The 25,582-nt window shown below is 44.1% G+C and overlaps 2 protein-coding genes across 5 annotated transcripts in view; one reads left to right on the top strand and one right to left on the bottom strand.

Moving 5' to 3' along the window:
* FGD6 (FYVE, RhoGEF and PH domain containing 6) overlaps positions 1-10,762 on the bottom strand; it is a 116,479-nt gene extending 105,717 nt beyond the window's left edge. The window contains exons 1-2 of the mRNA XM_084794390.1: positions 10,416-10,762; positions 1,265-3,650 (exon numbers count right to left, since the gene is read on the bottom strand). Coding sequence (XP_084650516.1) covers positions 1,265-3,650; positions 10,416-10,431 — 2,402 coding nt within the window. The 5' untranslated portion in view covers positions 10,432-10,762. The remainder of the gene's footprint in view (positions 1-1,264; positions 3,651-10,415) is intronic.
* A 69-nt stretch (positions 10,763-10,831) lies between these two features.
* Positions 10,832-25,582, top strand: part of VEZT (vezatin, adherens junctions transmembrane protein) — a 61,724-nt gene continuing 46,973 nt past the window's right edge. The window contains exon 1 of one of the 4 annotated variants that reach the window (XM_084794396.1): positions 10,832-11,115. In XM_084794396.1, coding sequence (XP_084650522.1) covers positions 11,080-11,115 — 36 coding nt within the window. In that variant the 5' untranslated portion in view covers positions 10,832-11,079. The remainder of the gene's footprint in view (positions 11,116-25,582) is intronic. The other 3 variants (XM_084794394.1, XM_084794395.1, XM_084794393.1) reach the window with 3 other exon arrangements.

Raw genomic sequence — 25,582 nt, 5'->3', positions numbered from 1 at the left:
CCTCTGCAGCACTGGCGAGTGAAGGAGGCGAGGCTTGTTTCCTTTGCCTCCTTTTCACGCCTTCTCTCCAGTGTCCATTCCACGCCTAGTAGGCTCCTTGTTTGGCCTTATGTAGAATAAAAACATAGAACCAGAACTCTTCAGGTCGCTTAAAACTGAACACCATTTTCTTCAGTAGTGTAGCCACTGTTAAGGTGTCTGTGCTCCAGTAAATAATTCCCCACTCGCACTCACGCAAGAAAACATAATTCTGTTGGCTGTAGTAGGTCGCACGAAAACAAAGTCTCCAGAAGCCAAAGGGACATGAAAATGAGGGGGGTAGGGGTGGGGTAACTTCCTGGGAAGAAGAAAGGAGTCAATGGGAATGGAGAGAGATGAAGGAGGGTAGTGGGAGTGGAAAGGACAAACACACATTATGTACATGAGTGAAATTGTCAAAGGTAAGTACTTTTTTTTTCTAAAGACTAAACACAGAAGAACTCAGATGCATCACTAAACGGTATGCCGCAGTTCAGACTGTGCTACCAAATGCAAAGAGTTTAGGAAGTTAAGAGTAGGATGTAAACACTTCCCACTAGGTAGCCGAAGAAGCTCCCCGAAGCCAGGGACTGGAAAGCCGAGCCACAACGAGGAGTCGGATCCCAGAGAGTGAGGTGGAACAGGCAGGACATACACAAGAGGACGACAACGCTTTCCTGTTAGCACCTGAGGTCAGCAAGTAAAATAATGCTTAAAGAGTGACAAGATCTAGATCTAGAGTATTCCAATGATGGCACCTTCCATAAATGCATGGACTTCATCATTTCATAAGCCTCCCTGAATTAACCAGTGTGCTGCCTAAGGTTCTATGTTGGTGCACGGTGGGGTGGGGCTGGGACCTGGCCCACATCATCCTTCTAGGTCTATCTTGCTATTATTATTATTATTTTTGGGGTTTTGGGTTTTTTTTTTTTTCGAGACAGGGTTTCTCTGTGTAGCCTTGGCTGTCCTGGACTCACTTTGTAGACCAGGCTAGCCTCGTGTCTGGTCTGCCTCTGCCTCCCGAGTGTTGAGATTAAAGGCACACACATTACAAGCTTGCAGTGCAAATGCTCCTGTTGTATGACAGAAGGAGTCTGAACACAGAACTGCCTTCATCTACACTTGGTCGAAGGGTTCCTCCGCAGGCAATTTCCCCCTCTGCAGTCCCATATCAGAGCTGTGGAAGGCTAATTACAAAGACGATGCACGGGAAGTGCAGGTCTAGCTGACACCCACGTATTACCTGGAAGGCTGATGTCTAGGATCAAGTTGCAGCTGGCCGTCTGGAGCGTCATAGGGCTCTTCTGCTTCATACAGATTTGCATCAGTGTCCTCCGAGCTGTAGGAGTTCTGCCATCCCAACTCCGGAGTTCTCCCACCAGCCACAAAAAAGGGCAAATTCTCGTACTCTGGGATCTCCTCATAATGGCGCACATTCTCGTACTCTGGCATGCAGTCGCTTGCACTAGACTTGGAAGACAGCGGACAGGCTGAGTCCCTGGAGAGCATCTGGTCATCCAAGGACTCCGTTCTTTGCCCACTGCCGGCACTGGCCTGGCCCCAGGGTTTCACCTTTTGAGATTCCAGGCTGCAGTTTTCTGCAGAATATGCCTTGGCGGGTTTACTTCTCGTTTCTTCTCCTGTCACCAAGCCTTGCCAATCACTTTCCAGCCCTTTCTGCTCTCTACTGAGCGGATGTCCTGTGGTGACGTCCCCATGTTGGCAGCTTTTTGACCTGAGTTTCTGAAAGTCGCTCTTTAGGAAGCCAATGGACAGTTTCACATTGATCAACTTTTTGAAAGAAGTTTTCTTTGGGGGGTCTTTGCACGGTTTATTGCACCGGTCCATATCCACGGCAGACAACGATTTTGCTCTTGGCTTAGTTAGGGAAATAGAAGGCTCCCTGTTTAAGGATAAAGTGACACGCTTCAAGGCTTCTGGGCTCCCTGAGAAAGGTAAAATAGGATGAGGCAACTTCCATACTGGCTTTTCTGAAGTCGGGTTGGGCAAATCAAAGGATGATGGTGATATACCATGGTTTGAGGGACCCAGATGCTGTAGGTGGTTTTTTTGCAGTCCTTTCTCGGCATTTGTTTCTTTACTTGAAGAGTATGAGCTCTTTTCTACAAGTTCCTCAGAAGCAGCCTTTTTAAGCACCCCTGCAGCAGGCAAGCTGTGTCTTTGAGGCTTTTTGGGAACAACTCTAGAGGAGGACTCCTTTTGTATCTGAGGACCTGACGAGTCTGTGTTCCAGGCCCTTGGCGGATGTTCAGTGCAGGCTAGTTTGACTTGCTGAGGCAAGCTCGAAGGCTGAGTACTGCACTGTGGAAGGGCAGTCTCTTTGTCCGCAGCAGGCAGCATGCCGAAACTGTCTTCTGCTGGGCTGTTGGAGCTCAAGACAGAGTCTGTGTCTGAAGAAAGTGCCACTTTTTCCAAAGGAGGCTTCCCATGACGCTCAGCTTTCTGTGAGGTGACTGAGTCCTGTCTGTTGGAGTCGGAGGTCAAAGCCCTTTTATTTGCTGGCTTCGCTTTGTCCACTTGCCCCTGGATGTACAATGCACTCTGATGGAGAACACTGACTTTATTGTTTTTCAAACTATCTTCCAGGAGACAAGAGGACCCATTGTGGGAATCCTCTGGCTCTTCGGCACTTTCACCAGGAGTCTCTACATACTTCTGGCGACGCAGACGAGCAGCATGTGTCTTTCTGGGCTTGGGAGTTGGAAACTTTGTGGGATGAGGTAATAAGTGGATTTCTACAGGCCCGAGATCGTTGACCTCTGTCTTCTCACTAGGTCCATCTGAAGTCATCCTTTTGTCATCCGCGTCACACGAAAGACAGTGCCTGTGACCCTCAGCATTGTCACTCAGACGAGTCTCAAGATTCTGAGACCCCTCCCTAGGAGGTTGTGGGTGGCAGCTGTGATGAGCAGGGACCTTTTCAACGGTGGACAGGGAAGAGGACAGATCTTCAAACTCAATTCTGATCTGTCTGCTGCCGCTCTTGCCACTGTTCATTTCTGGGTTGTCTGGAGCTCTGTGCTTCCTCGGGGAACTACAAGGTGACCGCTGCTGTGTTAGAAGCTCCTTGAGCTTCTCTTCCAAGATGCTTGCCTTTAAGACAACTCCACTCTGGCTCCGGCACTTTTCGCTGCTTGAATCCCATCTACTGCCGGTCTTTGTAGCCCGTAGCGAGGACGCACCGTTTTTACCATTCTCCAAACTCTCTTTCACTGCCAGAGGCTCTAAAACGAGCCGGTCTGTGCACAAACTTTCTCTATTCCCAGGCTCAGGAACACACCCAGGACTGCACGGACATGCAGGTAAAATGTAATCACTGTGCGGAGCTCCGGCATCTTTGCAATCACACTTGCCAGGGCTCTTGGGTAATTCTGGCTCCCGCTCCTGCAGGTTCAAAGTGAGCGTCTTTGTGGGTGACTGCTTGATGTCTTGAGCAGCTGAGTTTGTCAGGACTTTTGGTTTTGGCGCAATTGCTGGTTTGGCTTTCTTTGTTAACTGTGGAACACTAGCATTTACAACATCCGGTTTAGGCGCAATAGGAGGCGGAGGTGGCTTATTATTGGTCCCCACTAACTTTGGCTTGGGAGCCAATGGTGGCTTCTTAAGGTCTAGAAAAAAAATGTAATAAGTAAATGATGAAATAGGTGAAGCATAGAGGATATTACAAAGATATATAACGTTTTCCTGTTTTTATTTGTCTTTTATGACAAGGTCTTGCTATGCAACCCTGGCTAGCCTGGTACCTACCACATAACTTGAACTTACAGCCATACTCATGTCTTTCTGAGATTACAGGCATGCAACACCATGCTTGTTAAATAACATTTTTAACAGTATGACTTTTCATTTTATTAGGCAGATTACATTATCTTAGATAGTCAACATTACCTTGAAAATTCCTGAAACTGTCCTCAAGTTTTAGTGTAACGCAGTTTTGCTTACACCGCCCACTTCTTAGTTAACCCACTGCTAATTTTCCTCTAACTTGGACACTCATTAAATCATTGGCTTTTATTTAGTGGTTCTGTTTAGTATCTTCAGCTCGTCCACAGGGTATTAAGAGCTGCCTACAGTATGCAACTCCCTAAGTGTCTCACGTAAATAAAAGCAGCACTCTTTTGTAATACAGGACTTCTGTTATAAAGAGTGTCTACCTGGGGCTGGAGAGATGGCTCAGTGGTTAAGAGCACTGACTGTTCTTCCAGAGGACTGGGTTCAATTCCCAGCACCTACATAGGGGGGAAAAAGTGTCTAGCTGGTAAAACCTCTATGCAGTCTAAAAATGTATGTGGAAATCAGACATTTTCTACCAAAAAACAAAAACAAAATAAAACTGAAAGTAAATTCATTGGTGTTGAGGTTCATAACAAGGCTGGTATTTCTCGGCCTGAGGGTCAATCGGGAATTTCATATTTCTTCATAGAGCTTTATTTTATCACATGCCCAGGCCGGGCTCCAGATCTACCGATAGAAGAGCATGTGAAAATACAATCTGTACATTTGTGTTTCATTTCCCATGGGCGATAGATTCTGCCATTTATCACACCCTCACCAGCAAGCACGATGTGTCTGGATGCTTCGTTTCTCTGAGCAAGGGTGTTGTGAGACCAGGCTGGTCTCAGACTCACAGCCTTTTGCTTCGGCGTCCAGGTGCTGGAATCCCGGCCTCACCCTCAAGCCCAGCATTAAACGGTGACCCCCTCACCACACACCATGTATTCCGTCCACACCTGGTGTACAATGCTGCACTTCTGCAGGCTGGCTCTTAGCCTGCGTGGAACTTGACACCAGCTTTCCACAGAGGACCCTAGTGAGGGAGCTAGAGAGGTAGATGGCTCTGTGGCTACGAGTGCTTTTGGTTCAATAATGAGGGGCAGAGTTCAGTTCCAGCATCCCCCTCAAGAAGTTCACAGCAACTTGGAACTGCAGCTCAAGGCGATGGGACGCCCTCTTCTGGCCTCCTTAAGTACCTGAATTCACAAGCGAACATGTACTCAAATAGACAAACACACACAAGCAAAACAAGACATAAGTCTTCATTCTAAAAGACCCTAATGAATGTAAAAATGACACACAGAGACGGTATTTCTCTTAAGTTTCCTCAGGATCTTCTACTTGTCAATCACGCTTCCCTCAGGGGACTTGAGTTCATGCACATTTTATCTTATACGTCTTAAATTAGCTTCTTCAACGGGGTCTAATACTTAAATAGAATAAAAACTTCTTTACAAAACAATCTCAGTTTGTGCCGCACAAGACTGTTTGACATTGTTTCATTTTCTTGCACACATAGAGGCTTTGATATTTCATTTGGTGTTGATTTTCTCTTCCACAAAGGAAATTAGTCATAATGCTCGGAAAAAAAATATTACATGGGACTGAGTAAAAAGAAAAAAAAAAGTGGTGTGCTCTACTTCCTCTTCCTGAGCAAAGAGGAATTTCTCCAACTCTGGCATTATAGGCACAGACGAGTTCTTATAACAGATCCCTTAGCAAACTCAATTCCTAGGCACACGGTTATTGTAAGGAAGGAAATGAATTTTCAAAATAATACAAATTCCCAAATCAGGCAATTTTCAGTTAGCCTGTTATTAGCCTGAGGTTTGGTTCTTGTGTTTTTTGGAAAAGCCTAATGATAAAGCTTACAGAAGGAGTGTATTAAATTAAATTCCCCATCCATCAAGTCAAATCTTAAGGGAAAGTATATGTGCCTGAGGGCTTGTCCCTGTCTCTCTTCTTACTCAATAGAAACTGACAGGGTTGTCACGTTGCTTTCATTTCTGTCATTGTTAAAACGGCTTGCCTCTGGGGTTTTTCAAAGAATTAAAAATATGAGTTTTTACGAGATTAAGTGAGTTCTGGAGAGCAGCTACTACAATGTTCTTAACATTTCTGAACTGTACACTTATAAGTAATTAACACGGCTGGGCACAGCAGTGCATACCTGTAATCCCAGTGCTTGCTACTCTGGAGGCTGAGACAGGAGGACTGTTGTGAGTGTGAGGCTAGCGGGGCCTATGCAGTGAGACTCTGTCCCCCCAGAAACAGAAAGAGGCTAGGATGTTCTATTTTATTTATCATAATTAAAAAGAAATCAGGCTAGCCAGAGGCTCACCAGACAAAGGTACATGCCACGCAAACATGGCAACCTGAGTTCAATTCCCAGAACACACGTAAAGGTGGAAGGAAACTTGTCTCTACCAAGCTGTTCTCTAACCTTCACACACACACACACACACACACACACACACACACACACACGCATACTCACTAATAATAATATGCATTTTTAGAAGGTATATTTAAAGAGAAAGAATGTGTAAGAGATCCTAGAAGGCGGCGACAGCTCACGCCTTTAATCCCAGCACTAGGCAGGCAGAGGCAAGCGGATCTGAGTTCAAAGCCAGCCTGGTCTACAGAGCCAGTTCCAGAGCAGCCAGGGCTGCACAGAGAGACCCTGTCTTGAAAAACCAAAAAAAGAAAAGAAGGAAGGAAGGAAGGAAGGAAGGAAGGAAGGAAGGAAAAGAAGGACGATTTCATCTAACTAGCAATTTACTTTCTGATCTTAAGAGTCTAGTCAGAAGGTTCAAGGTCATTTAATCAATTCTTTCTGCTCGTCCTGAAATACACTGTATTCCCATTTACTTTGTTGCTATTGTTTTGCCAAGTCCCTCCAGGGTGACCTCAAACTCTCGGCCCTCCAGCTCAGCCTCCCTAAAGCATTTCTCGTGCCACCCTTAGCCTTCCTTCCACCCTACTGCCTCCCTCTCCCTAAACCAGGATTAACCTCTAGTACCAGTTCCAGCCCTCCCTTTGAGTCTGAGTCCAAGAGACAAATCCCTGTTCTCTCTTAATGTCACAGAAAGTAGGAGGCAAGACCGACTCCCAGTAAATACAGCACAGCACTGTGTTCTAAAGCAGACGTTCTCAACCTTCCTAATGCTACACACAACCCTTTAACCCTCATGTTGTGGTGGTCCCCACCCCACCCCCAACCATAAAATTATTTCATGGCAACCTCATAACTGTAATTTTGCTACTGTTATAAATCACAATATAAATTTTATCTGATATGCGGGGTATTGGATATGGGAAACCCAAAGGGGTTGTGAGCCACAGGTTGAGAAGCACTGTTCTAAAGCCTCTGATGCACGCACACTCACTAAGTAACCGTGAACTTGGGCTTACTAGTGTTAGTTACTTGCGTCTTCAAATGGGAAGAGGTTACTACTATAGTTCGGAGTCCAGCTTATTCACGATCTTAGTGACTGCTGGGTGAGAGCTGGGGGGGGGGGGGCGGCAAAAGGGGGCCTGAGAACAGACAGCTGCCACATATAGACCATTTAATACATCTCAGCGACAGAAAGATTCTTTTATTTTTAACTTCAGTATCCAATCTAACAGCAAATGGTGTTCTGAAGGCTGAAGAGATGGCTCCGTAGTTAGGAGTATAGTGCGTACTGTTCTCATAGAAAACCTGAGCACAGTACCCAGCACCCATGTGGCCAGGGGAGGACTGAGGGTTGGAGAGAGCTGAGGAGGGTTCTACAGCTGCCTCCAGCTCTAGGGACAACCTTTTTTGAACTCTGCTGGCACCTGTGCTCACACATGCACAACCCTCTACCCACCACACATACATACAAACACACACACGTTTTAAAAATAGATTTTTAAAAAATGATGTTTTGAAAAGGGAGCACAATGAACTTCAATAGGATTATTGTGTAATTCCTTAATGACTAATAGAACCGAGTGTGTGCCAAGTCACTGGGATTACAAGGGTGCAACACCACGTCAGCTTCATGACTAGTTTTTAGATTATATATTATTTGTGGGGAGGGGTAGGTGTGCATTCCATATCATAGAAGTGTTAGAGGGTCCATGCTTTCATCGTGTGGGCCCCAGTGACCACGCTCTGGTTATCAGTCTTGACAGCAAGAGCCTGACCCACTGAGCCATCTCACCGGCCCTCATTATTTTTGATGGCTCTATTTTGAAAGAACATGGCTCAAAACTCCAGGAAGAAATTCTGTTATGACGTACTCCAGTGCCAAACCTTGAAATCAGCACACAATGTTTGGAAGTGGATTCTGCACCTCTGGCTCCTGACACCGTACTAACACAATCAGACCCAAATGCTGCTTCTTTGGAGCAGCACAGCAAATCTTTTATTTACACAGCTGTTTGGCTCCAAGGGAAATCTAAGGTAGAAAAGTGAAGCATCAGTACCATTTTACTGTTATAAACAGATTCGTCATCTGTTACACGCAGGTGGCCTTGGCTCATGTATGCACTCACTCTCTAGGCTACTCTGCAAGCCCCAAAGAAAAAAAGCCCAGGCATCAGTGAAATAGTGAAATGTACATACACAATACGATAGAGATAGATAGATAGATAGATAGATAGATAGATAGATAGACAGACAGACAGACTGACTTTTAAATGGTTTTTTTCATGTTATACTTAGAATACTTGCAAAATCTCCTCTATGAGCTCACTTTTCAACAGCCGCAGAAAAACAAAACAAAAGCAAGTGCTTCTTCAAGACACAGATCATTTAAATGTTGTACACCAGCCCTCTAATCTTAACTTAAACCAGCCTTCTGGAATACACTGGAATAGGCTGAAAACAAACACTTGGCTTCATGAGTAACCTTCCCCCAAAGCTTTAATAGGTTGTTTCATTGTTATGACCCCACACCCATGGCTTGTGAGGACAATGTATACAGAGCTTTAACAAAATGGGGTGGAAAGAAAAACCTCAGTCCTCTTCCATATCCCCTAGACATAAAACGTACAATACATCTCATCAGGTCAGTGAGTAAAAGAAGCAGTTAACGTTTCTCAGCAAAGCCATGGTTTAAAAAAAAAAAAAATCAACTAACTCAGCTAGACACAGGAAGTGTCTCTTTTAAATACCACAAAAAATGCTGTGGATTTCCTTAATTGTAAAGTTGATAAGTATAAAAATAGCTAGCCTTGTCCTAGAGTAATTCAAATGAAAGAGTCATAAACTTCCAGACCGAATCCTAGAAATTTTAATTAATTTTTAAATTTTTATTTCAAATTAATTGAAAGAGTTCAGTCATTTTGCAAAGCTGAATGCTGATGAGGCACGGAAATTTGAAAACACTCCATTGTGTAAACGGAACACATCCCAAAATTAAAGAGAAACGTTTGTAAGTGACTCCAATCATGCATGATGGTCACATGAGTGAAGACACATAACATCAAAAGATCTACAGCGGCCTCTTATTTCTCTTGCTACTAATTTCTTGCTTGTTTGATGTAATCTGATTATACCTAGCAGTGTGACTCCTCTGAGGCTTTAGAAATACAAATCAGAACATTTTGTGTGTGTGTGTGTGTGTGTGTGTGTGTGTGTGTGTGTGTGTACACTTTTGACAGTTTCAAGTTGCAGGCATTTTAAACAAATGCCAAAGAAAGCAAAGAAAACGTAATCTCATACTTAAGTGCTTGTTCTTAGACGGGACTGAAGTTTAGCCTTAAACTTCTTTACTACAAACACTGTCTCATCAAAGTTCCTGCCAATGTGGATACAGATGTTCTTAAAATATTCCATACCTTATTAAATTTTGGTTGTAAAAATAAGCTATGTTCTTAGTAAGACACTGTCACGTCACTTGAACACTTAAATTTGGGAAAATAAAAATTGTTCCTTAAGCATGTTTTGAAATGCTTAAATTCACACAAAGGTAAGCACAGGCTTTGTCATTTGGGTGAGTGGAAAGGAAGCAGACGGGAAAATAAGACTTTGTTTACACTATCCAGGTAAGAACAGGGAGGGTAGGGAGAAAAAAGTGAAGATGAGCAAAAACCAGAACAAAACAAAAAATGGGGGAGCGGGGTTTGTTTGGGAGAGGTGTTGCTTGATTTGTTTTGTTGCTTTGCCGTCTTAAATAGTGCGCACTCAGGTAATGAAACACCAGGGGAAGAACAGCTCTGTTTAAACCTTCCCGATGCCAAGAGCTTCAAGTCAGTAAATACTAGGTTTTGAAGCAACTCAAGCTCGCAGCGGAGTTAGTTCAAAATCGCTGGGAAACTGTCCCAGCTTAGAATAACTCCGCACCGGACTCCACGCTTGCCACCCCGCGCACAGGCGACAGACAGCGCGCCGAAGCCGCACTAGAGGAGCAAGCTCCGCGTCGCCGTCGCTTCACCTGGGCTCCGTGGGGCGGAGGTGGGGTGGGGCGGGATGGGGTGGGGGGGTCCCGGAGGATCCCACCCCGGGCGCGAGCGACCGGCGCCACCGCACCGGCCACCCCGGGGGGGAGGAAAGCAGCGGGAGCCCGAGCCCCGCCGGCGCCCGCAAGCAACTTCCCAGCCCCGGCGCGAGCGCTGCTACCACTTACCCGCGGCAGAAGTCATGACTGCCCCCCCGCGCAGCTCACGCCCTCAAGTCCATGGCTCCCGGGTCAAGCCACTCTCTCCAGAGTTTGAGCGGGAGACAAAAGTCCCCGCAGCGGCCACATCCCGTCCGCACAGCCTGAGCTCCTCACAAAGGACGGACGCCGGGCTCCCGAGACACTCCGGCGTACCCGACCGCTAGTGGCCGGCGACGGGAGGACGGACGGACGTGCGCGAGCGCCGCTCCGCCGCGCTCCGGGACGACCGCCAGGCGCGCGCACGGGAGGAGCTCGCCCGCCGCGGCGTCGCGGACGCGCGCTCCTCCTCGACTCCGGAGGAGAAAAAAAAAAAAAAAAAAAAAAAAAAAAAAAAAAAACCCGCGCTCCGGGCGCCCCCTGGTAGCCGCGGCGTGTAAAAGGCAGACAAAAGCCATAGCTCTCTCCAATAGGAGCTCGGGAACGTCCGCCCGCTCCCGCCCCTCCAGCCTACACGACCGCCCTCCGCTCCAATAAGCAGACTGTAAAGGAGGGGGCGTGAGTCGCGAAGCATGCCGGGAGTAGTAGTTTTCAATGTCCCCCTGAGGTGGGCAAGGAGCTGAAGCCTGGGTGCTGGCTGCCCCGCCTGCCTGCATTTCCCATCGTGCCGAGGCGGGTGGTATGGCGGAGAAGGATGACACCGGAGTTTGACGAAGAGGTGGTTTTTGAGGTGAGGAGGAAATGGCGGGGAGTGTGGACCGTCTTTGTTTCAGAAGAGCTAGAGGAAAGAGCGAGGAGGTAAAGCGATTCGGAGGGGAGGGATCGGTTGACGCGCGCCTGCGGGCCCGGGTGAGCAATCCTCCGCTGTTTCGGGGCCTGCTGGCTGCGGACGACTGACAGGTACAGCCCATGGGGTCCTGGGGTGGCTGGCCTGTACCCTCAAGCTCGCCCAGAATTCCCAGACCTGGCGCGGTTAACCGGCTCTGGGCGGGAGCACTAGCTCAGTCCTTACCCGGTGGCTGCACCTCCGCGGACTGCGCCTCGCTGGGGCGGGGCCGAAACGTGCCGGATACTCCTCTCTCTGTGCTACTTAACCGGCTGCCTTTTATCCTTGGTTTTTGCGGGCGTGTTATCCAGAAGTGTCTCTCTCGGGTCACCATCATCATAGTCATCATCAAGGCGTGGCCTTTGGAATGCGGGCAGCAGGTGCCGGTTTTCTACCTGGGTTTGAGGTTTAAGTGTGAGTAAGACCTGTGGTCAATGGCTGAGGGCTCTGGAGTGGCTCAGCCCCTAGGTTCCATTCTTTTGTCCCTGCTGTTGCGCTAGGTGTAGCCAGTTACGAATGAAAGCTCTAGTCTGGATGTGAACGCTTTTGTGTAGGACTATTTTAAGATGTCTCTGCCATCTTGAATTTAAAAAATAAATAAAGTCCAGTGCTTTTAATGCCATCCCCCCCCCCATCAGACATGCCAATACCCACACCCAGGAATGTGTGTGTGTATGTATGTATGTATGTATGTATGTATGCCTTACTTTTCCTAAGCCAACTAGAGTTTAGGAAATTAAGACAAGAAGAAGAAAAGAAATTACCCATGCTGTACAATGGGAGAGAGAGAGATATGGTACAGAATGTAAAGTGCTTGGAATTGTACAAACTGTCCATGGAAGGTTAATTTGGTAACCGTTGTCTGTTGTTGGCACCTTTAAAACTACACCCAGCAAATGATACCCGAGATAGATCATCAACTGTCAATGAAATCAGAAGGATGGATGGGAGAAAAATGTACCACAGGGAAAGGATTTCATGTACGCCAAGGATCGGGGTGGAGTGAGGATGTTTAATGTGTAGTTTTAGGGGCTGGAGTGTGGAGGGTTGCCATGTAAAACGACTTAATTGTACCCAGGATTTCAAAGTGGGACTAAGACTATTTTGCTATAATGAAGGGTGTAGGTCATGAGGAGGCGTTCAATAGAGAAGACAAAGGCATTCATTTTGGAAGTCGGAAAAAAATAATGAAATAATGACATACTGTCATTTCTAATATGAATTGAGGGAATGGCTACAGATTGACTGTGGGAGATGAAAGGACACAAAAGTAGGTGGCTGTTTTTTTGGGTTTTTTGGGTTGTTTTTTTTTTTTGTGATATCTGGACATAACAAATGTGGTTTTGGTATTTTTGGCGCTGGGGGTTTTATTGGGATGGGGGTGTAGTTCCATTGGTAGAGTGTTTGCCTTGAATGCACAGCCTCCTTGGCTCAGTGTCCAGCATCACCTAAAACCTGATACATGCCTGTAATTCCCAGCGCTCAAAAGGTGGTGGGAGGAAGTTCTTATGAACTTCAGAGTTATCAGCTACTTAGTGAGTTGGAGGGTAATATGAGATATGAGACCCTTTCCTATAAAAGAGAAAGAAAAAATGTTCTTGGAAGTTTTTCTGTTCAAATGGATGATGATGATGGTGGTGGTGTGTGTGTGTTTGTGTGTTTAGCATGAGAAACATACCACAGAGGTTTGAATATATCTTGCTTATATTTAAATTTGTCATTAATCTTGTCTCCCTCCCCTCCCCCCATTTTTTGGGGGGTGGAGAAGACAGAAAGGGTCTTAGTATGTAATCCAAGCTGGTCTTGAACTCCCCACTCCTTCATCTTAGCCTCCTGAGTACCTGGGATTATAGGCACACCCCATCGTGCCCCACAAGAATAACATTATATTGCTTGATTTACATTTAGAGATTGATTAGCCATTTAAAAATATATTATTTACTATTTTGGTGCTAGGGATTAAGCCCAGGGCTTTTCCATGCTTAATAAGCGTGCTACACCCACAGCCTAACTTCTTAAAAGTTTATTTATATGACTTCTTTTGTTTTACTCACCAGCACATTCCTTTTTACATTTTGTTATTTTATGCCTCTGGGTATTTTGCCTGCATGTATGTCTACGCACCACGTGTATGCTTGGTGTTCTTAGAGACGAGAAAACTGAGACACACCACAACTAGAGTGACAGACAGTCGTGAGCCAGCCTATGTGTGCTGATAATTGAACTCCGGTCCTCTGGAAGAGCGATGGGCACTCTTAACTTTCTTCAGCCCCTGCATGAATTATTCATCTGTCACTTCCACCATTACCCTATCTGCCGACTTAACTTTTCCTACTTTCTGCTTAACTTTCTTGATCATTGTCTCACACACACACACACACACACACACACACACACACACACACACACGGAATACACACATATTGAGAGTGTACACATCTATGAACATTCAAATGACAAATGGGACATCACTAGCGCTACTGCCTCCTTCCTGCTGCTTTTCAGTTACTAGCCCCCACCCCCCAGGATAACCACTATTCAGAACTGTAATAGCCAGCCTCGACTACTGTTTACACACTGTGAAGTTTCATTTACATGGTCCTTTTGTGTTTGTCTTCTTTTCTCTTTTTCCTTTCTGGCCTTGTGAGATTCGTTTATATGATTGCCTATGCATTTTATTTTGATACAGTATTTCATGTGACTCTATGACTTTTTAAATCAGGTCTTTTCAGGGTGTACATTCAGTAGTTCCTGAGTTGAAATAATTGTAAATAGTGTTATTGAGAACCTTTCAGTGTGTGTTTTTGTTAAGCGTGTGTGTGTGTGTGTGTGTGTGTGTGTGTGTGTGTGTGTGTGTAAATACTGGGTTATAGAAAAGATATATATTTGCTTTACATAGATCTTATCAGACATCATTCCAAGCAGTTATTGGCACTCCTATCAGCAGGCAGACATCTCGCTGTGCCACACCCTGCCAGCACTCTTTCTAGGAAACGTGTACCTATATCTCTGTGTGCTTTTCATGTCAGTGTCTCTGGTAGGGAACTTAAGGTGCTTTGTGATATGCTTAACAACTAGTGTGAGTCTTTCCATTGCTTCCTTCTTATTATTAAAGAAACTACATACAAAGGCTACAAGTCCTTAATTGTATATCTACCCCACACCCTGTAGAATGTATATATGTGTCTTCTGTACATTTTTAAATATAAAATTTTATTACATTTCTGTGTATGTATGTCTACATGTGCACACATGGAGGTCAAAAGACAATTTGCAAGTGTTGATTTTCTACTTTCACTGTGTAATCCCTTGGAATCAAATTCAGGCCCTCAGACTTGGCAGCAAGCACCTTTACCTACTGAGCCATCTCAGTGGCAGCTTCTGCATTCTTTTTTTTTTTTTTTAAAGATTTATTTATTTTAAAATAAATCTGGGGCTGGAGAGATGGCTCAGTGGTTAAGAGCACTGCCTGCTCTTCCAAAGGACCTGGGTTCAATTCCCAGCACCCACATGGCAGCTCACAACTGTCTGTAATGCCTAGATCTGACACCCTCATACCAATGCCCATAAGTTAAAATTAAATAAAAAATTAAAGCCGGGCGTGGTGGCGCACGCCTTTAATCCCAGCACTCGGGAGGCAGAAGCAGGCAGATTGCTGTGAGTCCAGGATGGCCAAGGCTACACAGAGAAATCCTGTCTCAAAAAACCAAAAAAAAAAAAAAAAAAAAAAAAAAAAAAATTAATCTGCATGCCAGAAGAGGGCATCAGATCACATTATAGATGGTTGTGAGCCACCATGTGGTTGCTGGGAATTGAACTCAGGACATTTGGAAGAGCAGACTGTAAACCACTGAGCCATCTCTCCAGCCCCAGTTTCTGCTTTCTTTTTTCTTTTTTTAAAAATTTATTTATTATATATACACTGTCTTGCCTGCATGTACACCTGAAGGCCAGAAGAGGTCACCAGATCTCATTACAGATGGTTGGGAGCCACCATGTGGTTGCCGGGAATTGAACTCAGGACCTCTAGAAGAGCAGACAGTGCTCTTAACCTCTGAGCGATCTCTCCAGCCCATTTTCTGCATTCTTAATAGTTTATTTCAAAGAATAGAGTCTCCTAAATTCATTAAAACACACTTAATCCTTTTTCTTTTATGGTTAATGTTCCAAGGAAATACTTGCATACCCTAAGATGTTTTCTCTAAAAGCTTTATTTGACCCTATGCAATTGACCTGTCATATTCCCCCATATGGATATCTGATTGGCCTAGCATTATCCTTTCCCCCACTAAAATATATTGTCTTTGTTTTAATCAAAGTTCTATTTTATTTTATTGCGATGGACCTCACTGTGTAGCCCTGGCTGTCCCAGAGCTCACTATGTAAACTAGACTGGCTCGGCCTCATAGAGGTGTTATCTTGCCCCCTGAATGTTGGCACCACTACATCTGACATGCCCCCCTCCCCCTGCCCCCTTTTATTTTTCCTTGGAAGGCAAAGTCTCACTATATAAGCCAGGCTTTCCTCAAAAACTTGTGACCCTCCTGTTTCAGTCTCCAAAGTGGATTACAGTCATGTGCTGTCACCACTGGGCAAGCTTCTGCATCCCCCACCCCCTTGTGTCATATGATTTTCTTTCTTACGCCTTTGGCTGTTCTTGACTCACTGTTCCATGAGTTCTAAAATGATGAGCCAGTGAATTTCAGTTCTTAACTGAAATTTTGTTTGAAATCACATTAAATCCATAAATAAGTTCTGGGAAATCTGACATCTTTGTAATAGGGAATCTTCTCATACAAAACACTTATTTCTTGCCTTTTGTCTTTGTCGCTTCGTATTGAACTAAGAACTTTGTTCATGTTAAGCATATTCTCTACCACCCAGCTTCTGATCACCTTCTCAAAGTCAGTCAGCCTCCCATCTCTTTTTGTGTCCTAACACTGATTTTACAAGTTGAGAATTACACTTTCCATGAAACTATAGCTAAGTTGCCCCTTAAAGATAGTCATTTGCTCAAAAGGAGAGCAACTATATTCTGTCAGTCTGTTTGTCTTAAGATTTATTTAAGAATACAGTGTTTCACCTTCATGTACTCCTGGGCACCAGATCTCACTATAGATGTCTATGAGCTACCATGTGGTTGCTGGGAATTGAACTCAGGACCTTTGGAAGAGCAGACAGTGTTCTTAACCTCTGAGACATCTCTCCAGACCCCAGTCTGTTTGTTTCATAGTTACAGTTTTATTCTTTGTTTTTTTTTTCTTTTGAGAGGTATTATAATAGAAAGAAATGGATTCTGAAACAGGAAGGGCTATTTCAGCTATTTATTAGTTAATGTGACTTTGAGTAAGTCACTTATCTCAGCTTCAAGTTTCTCAATCATGTATAGAAATAATAGACTCTACTTCAGAGAGTAACAGTGGATAGTAAGTGACTGACTATAACAATTGTTTAGATTATGACCTGGCATATTATAAACATTCAGCAGGTATTATTAGAATATTCTAGCAAATTGTCCTATATCAAAGTTAATACTTTTCCCCCCTTTGTTATTCTGAGATGGGTTTAAATGTGTAGCCCAGATTGTCTTTGAACTGGTGGTGTTCATCCTGCCTTTGCCACAGGTCAAGATTGCATGTGTGCGTCACCACATCCAGCTGTCTGTCTGTCCCTTTGGAGACAGGGTCTCACTGTGATGCCCTACAAGTTCCTGACCTAAAAGTTCCCATGTAGCCCAGGCTGGCTTCAGACTCACAGAGATCTGCCTATCCCTGCTTCCCTCTCAAGTGCTGCAGTTAAAGGCGTACACCACCGTGTCCAGCCAGCTTTTCTTTTCAGGAGTAATTCCTTCGTTTTTAGTCTTTTTTTTTTTTAAGATTTATTTATTTATTTATTTATTCATTATGTATACAGATCTCATTATAGATGGTTGTGAGCCAACATGTGGTTGCTGGGAATTGAACTCATGACCTTTGGGACAGCAGTCAGTGCTCTTAACCTCTGAGCCATCCCTCCAGCCCAGAGTTTAGTCTTTTTATTATTATTATCATTAATTTATTTATTATTCACTTTACATCCTGGTAGTAGCCCCATCCCTCCTCTCCTCCTAGTATCTCCCTCTCTACCTCTCCTCCTGCCCCCGCTCCCCTATTCCTCAAATAAGGGGAGCCCCTACCCATCCGCCCCAGCTCATCAAATCACATCAGGACTGAGCATGTTCTCTTCCCCTGTGGTCTGGCAAGGCAGTCCACACAGGAGGACGTGATCAAACAGCTGGCAGCAGAGTCCATGTCAGAGACAGCGCCCACTCCCCTTACTAGATAGAGGACCCACATGATGGAAGCCCATCAGCTACATCTGTGTAGGGCCCTAGGTCCAGGCCATGCATGGTCCTTGGTTGTGCTTCAGTCTCAGCAAGCCCCTCTGGGCCCTGGTTAGTTGGCTCTGTTGGTCTTCTTGTGGAGCTCCTATTACCTCCTTTTTCCTTCCTTCCTCCCACTTTTCCACAAGTGTAGGCTCAATTTTCTTAGCAAATATATTTTATTATGAACTTATTAACTGAGAGTACCTCACTTATAACCTGACTAACCTAAACAACAGGAAAAGGAGATTAAAGAATACAATAATGAAACAGTAAGGATATCAGTTCCAAGGAATGATTCTCCTGGTGTAATCAGCAGGATTTCTTCTGCTGGAACCTGGAGCAACCAGAACCTGGAACCTCACCCGTAACTGGAGCCCAAAGCCTTCCCTTGAGCGGTTCCCTAGGAACGTCTCGAAGTGGAGCAATGAACAGCCAAAACTATCCCAAGTCTCCCACCTCTTGTTTTTGGCTCACATTTTATACCTCCTCTCAGAATTTGTTCAAGGATGTTTTTCAGCTGGTTAACAACCAATCTCCCACACACAGTGGTTCAACTTCTAAGGAGATAAATATCACCTATTCTCTCACAAGTGTTTTTCTCATCCCCCATTTGTGATCTAAACAAAAAATATGTTTATCCCTACTTCACACAAGACTTCCTACACATCGCCCAATGTTTGGCTGTGAGTCTCAGCATCTGTTTCAAACTGTATTCTGGGTGGTGCCTCTTAGAGGACAACTCTGCTAGGCTCCTGTCTGCAAGCATAGCAGAGTATCATTTTTTTAAAGAGATTTATTTATTTATTATGTTTACAGTGTTCTGCCTGCTGGCCAGAAGGGGACATCAGATCTTATTACAGATGGTCATGAGCCACATGTGGTTTCTGGGAATTGAACTCAGGACCTTTGGAAGAGCAGGCAGTGCTCTTAACCTCTGAGCATCTCTCCAGGCCCAGAATATCATTAATAGTATTCAGAGGTTGCCTGTCTTCTGTGGGTCTTGGGTTGAGCCAGGCATTGGTTGGACATTCCCTCAGTCTCTGCTCTATCTTTATCTCTGCACATCTTGTAGGCAGGGTGAATTTGGGGTGAAAGTTTTGTGGGTGGGTTGGTGTTCCCCTCCCTCCACTAAAAGTCCTGTCTAGTTAGGGGGTGGCCTTTTTAGTCTCTATGACCCCTGCTACCAGGAGTCTCTGCTAGAGTCCCCCTCATATCTTCCCTGAAGCCTATCCTGACTTAGGTCTCCAGCTTGTCACAAAGATGGCACAGCCCACAGTTTCTCTTTTCACTATGGGCCTTCTGTCCTTCCGCCTCCACTCTCTCCAGGTCTGCTCTCCACCCTTATGTCTCTCTGTGCTCCCTCTCCTACCTTGTTCCTTCTCTTCAACCACTGCTGCTGTCTATTCTAGTCCTTTCCGAGTGAGATTTAAGCATGCTCCCTTGGATCCTCCGTGTTACTTCTCTTCTTAGGGTCTGTGCATTGCAGTATGTTTATCCTGTACAATATGGCTAAAGTCCACTTGTGAGTACATACCATGTGTATATTTCTGGGTCTGTGCTACCTCACTCAGGATAATCTTTTCTAGTTCCATCCATTTGGCTGAAATTTTCATGATTTCTTTGTTTTTCATAGTAGTAGTTAGTATTCCATTATGTAAATGTACCTCAGCTTCTTTATCCATTCTTCAGTTGAGGGACATGTAGGCTGTTTCTAGTTTCTGGCTATTACAAATAATGCTACTGTGAACATAGTTGAACAAGTGTTGTTGTTGTATGCTGCGGCATCTTTTGGATATGTGCCCAGGAGTGGTAGAGCTAAGTCTTGAGGTAGAGCTATTCCTAATTTTCTGAGAAAGTGTCAATTTGATTTCCAAAGTGATTATACAAGTTTACACTCCCACCAGCAGTGGAGGAGTGTTCTTCTTTCTCCAAATCTTCTCCAGCATGTACTGTCACTTCAGATTTTGGTCTTAGCTATTCTGATAGGTGTAAGATGGAATCTCAGAGTCGTTTTGGTTTACAGTTCCCTGAAGACTAAGGATGTTGACCGTTTCTTTTAGTGTGTCTTGACCATTTGAGATTTCTCTTTTGAGAGTTCTGTTTATCTCTGTGCCTCATTTTTTAATTGGGTTTTTTTGTTTGTTGGTGTTTAACGTTTTGAGTTCTTTATATATCTTAGATATTAGCCCTTTGTCTGATGTAGGGTTGGTAAAGATCTTTTTCCAGTCTGTGAGCTGCCATTTTGTTCTGTTGACAGTGTCCTTTGCCTTGAAGAACCTGTTTGGTTTCATGAAGCTCCGTTTATTAATTGTTGATCTTAGATCCTGAGCTGTTTGTGTTCTGTTCAGGAAGTTGTCACCTGTGCCAATGAGTTCAAAGCTCTTCCCCAGTTTCTCTTCTAAAACATTTAGTATATCTGGTGCCATGTATCTGGTATTTGATCCACTTTAGTTTTGTGTAGGATGACAAATATGAATCTATTTGCATTTTTCTACATGTAGACATGCAGTTATACGAGCATCATTTGTTGAAGATGCTTTCTTTTTTCCATTGTATGGTTTTGGCTTCTTTGTCAAAAATCAAGTGTCCATAGGTATGTGGATTTATGTCTAGGTTTCAATTCAATTCCATTGATCAACCAGTCTATTTCTATGCTAGTACCACGCAGTTTTTAGTACTTTTGCTCTGTAATATAGCTTGACGTCAGGGATGGAGATACCTCCAGAAGATCTTTTATTGTACAGGAGTGTTATAGCTATTCTGCATTTTTTTGTTTTTGCATATGAAACTTAGACTTGTTCTTTCAAGGTCTGTAAAGAATTTTGTTGGTATTTTGATGGGAATTACATTGAATCTGTAGATTGCATTTAGTAAGATGACCATTTTTACTATGTTAATCCTTCCAGTCCATGAGCACGGGACATCTTTCCATCTTCTGACATCTCCTTCAGTTTCTTTCTTCAGAGACTTGAAGTTCATGTCATAAGGTCTTTGACTTGCTTGATTACAGTTACACCAAGAAGCCAGGCGTGGTGGTGCACGCCTGTAACCCCAACATTTAGGAGGCAGAGGCAGGCGGATCACTGGCCCACTGGCCACTGGGCAGCCAAGGCTACACAGAGAAACCCTGTCTCACCCCCACCCCAAAAAGAGTTACGCCAAGATGCTTCTTATTATTTTTATAAGACTAATTAGAACTTATTATATGTGATGTTTATTTATGCCTTTTCTTTTTATATTCTATAGAGTTTCAGCTTATCATATAGATAAGTAAAAGATTTAGTTATTGGTTTTGTTTAATCAGCTACATATTATTTGTAATTTTTACTTTGTTTTGACAGGGTTTCTTTGTGTATCCCTGGGTATCCTGGAACCTGCTCTGTAGATCAGATTGGCCACAAACTCACAGAGATCTTCCTGCCTCTGCCTCCTGAGCTAATGCTGGAATTAAAGGCATGTGCCACTACAGCCAGGAAATTTTTTTGTGTGTGGTGGGTTTTTTTGTTTTTTGCTTTTACACATTTTAAAATTTGTGCTACTTTACAGAATTCTACAGATTCTTTATGTTTATTTGGCTTGGTTTTTTTTTTTTTTTTCCCTAGCTTCATGAGTTAAATTCATGAGTAAATTCAAACAAAATCAATAACTGATTCTTGATTTCTGAAAATAATTTAAAGACTGTACATTTTCCTGTGAGTACTGCTTTGCTGTATTTCATGAATTATGAAGGGTAGTCATGGTTTTGTGATTATCATCTTGATTTCTTCTTTAGCCCATGACTTAGCTTAGCATTGGTAAGGGATTTGAGTCGCGGGTGATTATCTTTCTCAGTGTGTTTGTGAGACTTGTAATTCTAACACTATGTTGGGCCCTGTCACCTGTATTCCATTACCATCTCCATCCCAGCTGAATTCAGCCAGTAAGAAAACCTACGAAGCAGTAATCAACTGCACTCCTCTACCTGATACCACAACTATCAGTATTTTCTTCTCTTGAACTTTGAACTTTTGCTGAATTCCAGAAATATTTCTTTCCTTAGCCTTTAGGTCTATGGAAGGTCATAACTGCCTGGCCGACAAAACCAATTACCGAGTCTTTGAACAGTCTGAGAAGCTGAAATTCTCATCTCTAGAATATAAAAAGAAAAGACGCAAATGAGCATTGTATGTAGTACGTTCTAATAAGTGTAGGTCGGTACTCCTGTCAGTTGCTTCAGTGGCACGGCTGTTGCTTCTTCATGGTTGAAATTTGCAGTAGTGAACTCACTCGAACAGGAGACAGTAATCAAAAAAGGAAATGCTTGCTAATCATAAGCAAATCTGTGGCCATTGGGCTGTCACTCAGAAATCCAAAATAGTAGAAAGGCCCCACATTAAAGAAGATTCATTTCCTTATTAGTCCAGATGTTACAGGCCCACAGCATCTGGAATCTGTAGGATTCTGTAAACTATTGCCTTCTAACCAAGCATGGCCTGTTGGCACATAACTATGGCTTTTCAAAAAGTCTTACAGGGGGCTTAGCAGCTAAAAGCACTGACTGCTCTTCCAGAGTACCCGGCTTCAATTCCTAGCATCTACCTGGAAGCTCACAACTCCCTCTTAACTCCAAGATCTGACACCCTAACACAGACATACTTGCAGGCAAAACATCAGTGCACATAAAACAAAAATCTATTAATAAAAAAGAGAATGTCTTAAGAAGTCTTACAGACTAGGTTAGGCTTTTGTCTTCTCCAAACTAGTTACTCTTCTATAGATACTTGATTTTGAATCATTTGGGCTTTTTGTAATTACTTTGGATACCATAAAAATGTCATCTAACCTTTTCTGCAAAGACGGTATCCAAATTTTGAATTGTAGGCTTCACTGATGGTCCAGAACACATTACAACACCACCAATGTATTCAAAAGCAATGAGCTATGCACCCATATTGAATACATAGCCCGCAAGTTGAAAGGCTTTTTCCCAGAACACTACAAACATACTTCCGTTGACTCAGCCACTATTGGCCATAGGTCTGTTCTATAATATGTTCAACTTTCAGGATAGTTGCAGGGTCTCCAAGGAAAAACAAATCCAAATCAGGTCTCAAAGCATATGTGAGTTACCCATGCTTGTAGGATTCCTCAGCCAGGACTCAGGTAGGCCTGGCTCAGCTAGGTTCTACACAGTCCCTAGTTAAACTCTACTGAGCCGAACACTTGTGAAACACAGTATTTCCTTGCCAGCTTTGATTTGACTCACTCAGCCAGTACATTGTACTCAGCTTTTGCTAATTATCCCTATTTACACATGCTTAATATTATATCAGTGTGAAACAAAGTTCCCAGAAAAACAAAGCTGCACATAAGCTAAACATTGTACAAAGGGCAACTGACTGATTGCAGAGAACTAAAAATCTTACAGGTTGGGAGCCAAACTTATCTTGGGCTGTCTTTGGCCTTCTAAACAACCATTTGTTACCCACCTCTGTGTGTGACATTACATCCTGGTGATGATAGGTAAGTCTTTTTGGAATGTTTAAACAGACCTGTAGCTTCCCCCAACTCAAAGGCTGAGAATGTCAGATAGTAATTGAGGCCAGTAGCAGAGATCAGGATCAAGTACCTTGATTTAGAATGCCCCTATTCTGTTACTGTAAAAACTTCCTGAAACTGTTACCATGTTGGAACATAGTATTTGGGGTGACCTAGATCTGTGTTCTCCTGCCACTGTCACTGGCTTTTGGCTCCATGATAAATTATCTCTTTTTGTGTATATTTCTACACATGTGTATATGATATGTGTGTGTGCATGTGCAGGCACTCGTGTGCATTAGTGCAAGTGTGCATCATGCCACAACACAGGGCAGAGGACAAATTGGTTTATAGGTTCTTGCTTTCCACCGTGTTTGAGACAAGAGTATCTTGTCCAGTACTGTAGATGCAGGCTAGCTAGGCCGTGGGCTTCAGGAGCAGCTTGCCTCTTCCTTCCATCTCTCCATCTTTTCAATTACAGGCATGAGATACTATGCCTTGTTTATATGGATTTGAACATGTGTCCTCAGACTTATGTAGGATTACTTTACCCACTGAGCCATCTCCCCAGCCTTTTGAAACAAGAGCTGTGTGGTTTGCATCTATATCAGCCATAAACCCTAGTGCAGAAAACAGAAGCCCGTTCATCCCACAAGCAGAAAGGAATCTGATGTTAGAAATTAATGGTTAGGTGCTGGAGAGATGGCTCCGCGGTTAAGAGCACTGGCTGCTCTTCCAAACGATCTGGGTTCAATTCCCAGCACCCACATGGCCACTCAACTATCTATAACTCCAGTTCCAGGGCATCTGGCACCCTCATACAGACATACATGCAGGCAAAACACCAATGCTCAGAAAATAAAAAAAATAAATCATTTTTTTAAATTTCAAAACTTCTCTTTAAAAGAAAAGAAATTGGTGGTTAGCTTATTGTTGAAAAGTACAGATCAAACTCTATCACTGTTGCTGTCCACATGAAACCAAGACTACTTGGGCATAACAAAGAAGAGCCCAGCATTGCAATGCTCAGCTTTAGGGACTCTGAGACAGGAGGATTGCAGGTTTAAGACCAGCCTGAACTTTGTAGTGAGATCCTGTCTCAAAAAAGCCAAGGGAGGGAGAGAATCCCTGTTTTCCTTCCAGATCTCTGACAGATACACACAACTGGGAGAAATCCAGTTTAGCTGCAAGGTCGGTCAGGGTTAGGGTGGCTTACTGTGTCTCTGATACAGGAGATGCGCTGCAATATGAGAGGTGCAGTGGAGGCTCAACAAGCCAGACAGACTGCACATGTGCCGGACGCCCAGCTCGCCTCCCCCCACCCCCCCACCCCACCCCCACCCCCCCCACCCCACCCCCCGCTCCACCCCGAGAAAGCTCGTCATCATTTCCCACGTACTTGGTGTAATGCTGTCGCGCTAATGACTTTCCAGGGTCAGAGGTCTACCTCTTACATGGCACAGACTGACTCACACCACGTTACGATTAAGAAGTTTTACTTTCGGAAAGTATCACAAGAATATCCTTTCTTTTTAACTCAATCTCCTTTTAACTCTTAAGGTATCTTTTTAAAATTTAGTTATTTATGATTTTTTAGATTGTGTGTATATGCGTGGTATGGGCTTGTGTGTGAGGCCAGAGGCCAGGGCATTGGCTCCGTGGGAGCTGGAGTTGGAGGTGGTTGTGAGCCACCTGATAGTGCTGGGGACCAACTCAGGGCCTTGACAGGACCCGTGATCCACGCGATCTCTTAACCTGTGCCACCTCCCCACACTTGTCTTAAGGAATCTTGCTCTAATTTACAGTTCCTGGGTTATGAATGGGTTTTGCTGTGTTTTCAGTCATTTGGGGCTCAGCTGGGAGTCCTCATAATCTGAAAAATGGCATAGAAGAGGCACTGAAGGATGGGGGAGGGGAGACTTCTCGGGCCTCCCCTGGAGTCTGAGCACCTTCAGTTCATCACAGCTAGACTCCCATCTGCCTCTGCAGTTAATACCTTACAGTGGGCCCAGTGGCTCCGTCTCTGAGGTCTTGGGGGGTTGTTTGGTGGTTGGTTTTGGAAACAGGGTCTCTCTCACCATGTAGTCCTGGCTGGCCTTGTAGACCAGGCTGGCCTTAAGCTCACAAAGATCCTCCTGTCTCAGCCTCCCAAATCCTGAGTTTACAGGGGTGCACCACTATACCTGGCTTATGTTTTTATACAGTAACTTAACTGGAGAAATTGAATGATTCCGACCACTGTCAGAAAATAAGACCTTCACTGCTGAACGACCAGTTTCAGCCCAGGCTGTTCTTGTAGGTGATCCTCTGCCTCAGCTCTTGGTAACCTAATTTGCTAGCTGACTCTTTCCTATAAAAGGCTTTCTGATGTTTGCTGACTTTCTTCTACCCTCCTTCCTTTCTTCTTGGCTAAAACGATCATTCTTCACCCTTTAATCTTGATCTTTTTCTCACCTGGATCTTTTATACCGCACGTAGGTTGCAGTAGGT

Source organism: Acomys minous (genome assembly GCF_964271855.1).
Source record: "Acomys minous genome assembly, chromosome: 9".
NCBI classification, from domain to species: domain Eukaryota; kingdom Metazoa; phylum Chordata; class Mammalia; order Rodentia; family Muridae; genus Acomys; species Acomys minous.
The sequence above is the reverse complement of the archived record's forward strand: the minus strand, read 5'-3'. Positions and strand labels throughout refer to the sequence as shown.